A 4286-nucleotide genomic window follows, 5' to 3' on the forward strand; every position below is an offset into this window, starting at 1 on the left:
AACCTCAACCTGATTCTACATCTCCTTCAGCTCCATTTTCCATTTCCCTGCTTCCCTTCGCAGCATATCACATTCTCTTAAAAACAATCGTCTATACTAATTCTCTTGCCTTCCTGTTTTCCCACACTCCCTTGAATCTACTCCAAACTGTTTCTGTCTCTTTCCTTCCTCAAGAACTGATTGTTAAAGATCACTAATGACTTCTATGCAGCCAAATCCAAGTCAATTCTCAGTTGGGATGTTGTCGTACCTGTAAGCACCTTTTGGCTTACACAAATGGTTTTGTAGCTTTTGACACAAATGATTAGCCTTTCTTTCTTGAAATACTTTCTTTACTCCATGTCAAGGACTCTTCTTGCTCTTGGTTGTCATCTGTCTCATTGGCCACTCTTTACCAGTCTCTTTTGTAAGATCTGGTTCTGCCTTGATAATCTCTAAGTTGGTCTGCCCCAGAAAACTTCTTTGTCTATATATATATATATATATATATATATATATATATATATGTATATATTTTTTTTACTTCCTAGGTAATGTCATTTAGTTCCATGGCTTTCATGCCATAAAAAATTAATGTCTGCCTACTCAACAACTCCAGGTGGATATCTACAAGTACCTGACCCACAGATTGTCTAAAACTAAATTCTCGATTAGATCTGTTCTTCCCTAAGCCTCCATTGTATACATTTGGGTGCTATTATTTGCCAGGTACTAAATGCCAAAAAACAGAAAGGTAGTTTTAAAACCATTTTTTTAGTAGTTAAAATTTGTTTTTATTTTCTAATTTGTAAATTTTTTTTAGTGATTGTACTGATTTTATTACTTTTACTAAGTCAGTTTATCTTTGTCACTCTCAATACAAAGAAATAAAACAATATAAAGAAAATACGTCCTCATTATTATTCACAATAAAAAAGGTCTGCTTCATTCTGTAGGCCTGGGCATATTATATTATAGGGAGCACTTCATGGCTCAAGTGGATCAAAGTACGATTTTGATTCTGACCCACTGAATGGAATCTCATGCATATCTGGTGACTGCACTAACTCCATGGGAGCTGTGATGTACTGAACCATTTCTGTGGTACCCCTGATCTCACTAAATTAAGAAAAGTCCCTACACAAGAAAAGATAACAATCTGTCCGTAAATTATATCTATAGGCTCTTTCTTTAGTGGAAGGTGGGAAAGGGGCCCTTTCTTGAGTATATGGATACAAGTATTGTTGTGTCTAAAGATTGCTGAATTGATATTGTGTCTGTTATAATGAAAATAAGGTGAACATCAAAACCACTGCCAGATTAAGAAGCTACCACAACTTGTCTCAGTTCGTCAAAGAATGGAGCAAGTTCCTTTGCTAGGCTGACAATGAATCCTGTATTGACATTGCTGCTGGTCGTGAAACTCACCACCAAAGGTAAACGATTGAATTGAACCACCTGGTAGGCGTTATAGTAACAGATGATACTTTTATTTTTTGAAAGTCCAAGTTTGCTTCCTTGGTCTGTTGCCAGGGCAAAAGTAGAGAAGAAACCAGGTCTCAAAGCATGCTCTGGAGCATTATCATTGGCCACTGTAATAACTGGCACTCCATCTCCATCTGACACAACAATAGCATGGAGCCCTTCAACACTTGGTAATTTTTTATACAGGAATCGCTTCAGGTCATCTGCCATGATGAACCCCTTTCTCCCGCAGGGTCACCCTCCACTCCTGGTTTTCTGGGTTGCCGTGTTCTCTCAGCTGTAAATTCAGGGACAGGGTCAAAAACAGTCTCCTCTGAAAGCTGTCATCACATGATTTGTGTAAAATTTGTTTTTAAAAATACAGTATGATTTAAGTTCTCCAGTGTGAACTGTGCTTCTTTTACTGAAAATTTCTCTTAGTTTAGGGTGGTGAGAACTAACGTGCTAATGGAGGACTTTCTTCTTCTTTTTTTCTTTTTGAAGCAAGAGATACTGACTCTGTTGTCATTTAAAAGGTAATTTTGGCTGTGTGCAGCAGTCAGTCTGAGAAGAGAGCTTTCTAGAGGCCTGGATAATACACTGTGACATGGGGAATTGGGCACTCTGGCTCTGTGAATGTGATATGAACTGTGGGCTCCAGCCTCAGTCAAGGCCTTGGTGCCAGAGTTCAATGTAGTTCACGCAAATGACCCTTCGGAGTTGGCTGCAGCTTTGTAGTAACAGCCTTGAAGGTGAATCATGCATTTTGGGTAATGGGAAAAATGTCAATTTCTGCAAAGTCCTTAATAACGATAATCCCCTTAATGATAACTGCCTTCACATTTTTAAAAATGTTTTATTTTATATTTGAGAGAGAGACATAGAGCATGAGCAGGGGAGGGGCAGAGAGATGGAGACAGACTCTGAAGCAGGCTCCACGTTCTGAGTTGTCAGAACAGAACCCAATGCAGGGCTTGAACCCATGAGCAGAGAGATCATGACCTGAGCTGGAGTAGGGCATTTTTTTTTAAATGTTTATTTAATTTTGAGAGAAAGAGAGACAGAGTGTGAGCAGGGGAGGATGAGAGAGAGAGGGAGACACAGAATCTGAAGCAGGCTCCAGGCTCTGAGCTGTCAACACAGAGCCCGACGCGGGGCTCGAACTCACGAACTGTGAGATCATGACCAGAGCTGAAGTCGGACACTTAACCGAATGAGCCACTCAGGCGCCCCTGAAGTAGGGCATTTAACCAACTGAGCCACCAGATGCCCCTATGATAACTGCCTTCAAATAAATAATCAAGATGAGGAAAAGTTCATGATGATAATGGTGACAAATTCCAAAGCAATGATATCAGCCCCAGTTACAACCCAGTGACCAAATCTTGTGACTACTGTTCCAGTCGGTTCATCCCCAGCAGTAGCTGTAGCTCAAGTCCAACTGCTGTCTCTGCTTTGGTTCCCACTTCTGCAACTGCACCCCTTCCTCAGGCAGCAGGGACAGCATCTTCTGAATCTGCACTTCCTAATGCAACTAAATGAGACAAACCTGCACAAAAGCCAGTGGAGACTTCAGTGGGCACTTGCCCAATACCAACCGAATGGCACATTAGGAGGTTCTTCTCAGTAAAAACCTTTTTGAAGATGCAACAAGAGTACTTGTGACAGGTTGGCTTCATGAGAATATGGCAATTGGGGCGCCTGGGTGGCTCAATCGGTTAGGCGTCTGACTCTTGATTTCAGCTCAGATCATGATCTCAGGGTCATGAGATCGAGTCCTGTGTCAGGCTCCATGCTGAGCGTGGAGCCTGCTTAAGATTCTCTCTCTCCCTCTCCCTAAAATATACAATGAAATCATGTCAATGAGCTGGTTTCAACAACCCTGACAGAGCAGTACTTTTTTACTTTATATTTTTAAAAATTACTAATAAGCTTTATTTTTTAGAGCAGTTTCTGGTGCACAGAACTAAGCAGACATTGAGAGAACTCCCATGTATCTCTGTCCCCCCAATACCATAGCTTCCCCTATTATTAACATCTTGCATTGGTATGATACCCCTGCTATCACTTATGTACCTATATTGATACTTTCATTGTTACTAACTAAACACTTTTGTTTACATTAGGGGCCATTCGTTGTGTTGTTCAGGTCTATGAGTTTTGACAAATGTATGGTGTCATATATTCCGTGTTACAGTATCACACAGATTAGTTTCACTGCCTTAAAAATCCTCTGTGCTCCACCCATTCATCCCCCCCCTCCTTCCCTCTGGCAACCACCGATCTTTTTACCATCTCTATAGATTTGTCTTTTCCAGAATGTCATATAGTTGGAATCACACAGCAAGAAGCCTTTTCAAAGTGACATCTTTCACTTAGTAATACGTTTTCACAGTTGTCTATGTCTTTTTGTGGCTTGATAGCTCATTTCTTTTTAACACTGAATAATATTCCGCTGTCTGTGCCACTATTTGTTTACCCATTCACCTACTAAAGGACATCTTGGTTATTTTCAATTTTTGGCAATTGTGAATAAAGCAGCCATAAATATTCATGTGCAGGTTTTTATGGGAACATAAATTTTCAACTCCCTTGGGTAAATACCAAGGAGTGCAATTGCTGGGTCATATAACAAGAGCATGTTTAGTTTTGTACAAAACCACTCAAGTGTCTTCCAAAGTGGCTATACCATTTTGTATACCTACCAGCGATGAATGAGAGTTCCTGCTGCTCCACATCTTAGCCAGCAGTGGTCTTCTCAGTTTTGGATTTTTGCTGTTCTGATAGATGTGTAGTGGTATCTCATTGTTATTTTAATTTTCAATTCCCTAATGACATATGAT

The 4286-nt window shown here is 40.2% G+C and overlaps 1 protein-coding gene across 1 annotated transcript; it reads right to left on the minus strand.

Moving 5' to 3' along the window:
- Nucleotides 1–1284: 1284 nt before the first annotated feature.
- On the minus strand, nucleotides 1285–1795 carry LOC109277899 (ragulator complex protein LAMTOR3-like). The gene has a single exon (XM_053904225.1). The coding sequence runs from the start codon at nucleotides 1672–1674 to the stop codon at nucleotides 1300–1302; it is 375 nt and encodes a 124-aa protein (XP_053760200.1). The 5' UTR covers nucleotides 1675–1795; the 3' UTR covers nucleotides 1285–1299.
- Nucleotides 1796–4286: the final 2491 nt, after the last annotated feature.

Source organism: Panthera pardus, unplaced genomic scaffold (assembly GCF_024362965.1).
Source record: "Panthera pardus isolate Hobbes unplaced genomic scaffold, ASM2436296v1 HiC_scaffold_16, whole genome shotgun sequence".
Classification (NCBI taxonomy): domain Eukaryota; kingdom Metazoa; phylum Chordata; class Mammalia; order Carnivora; family Felidae; genus Panthera; species Panthera pardus.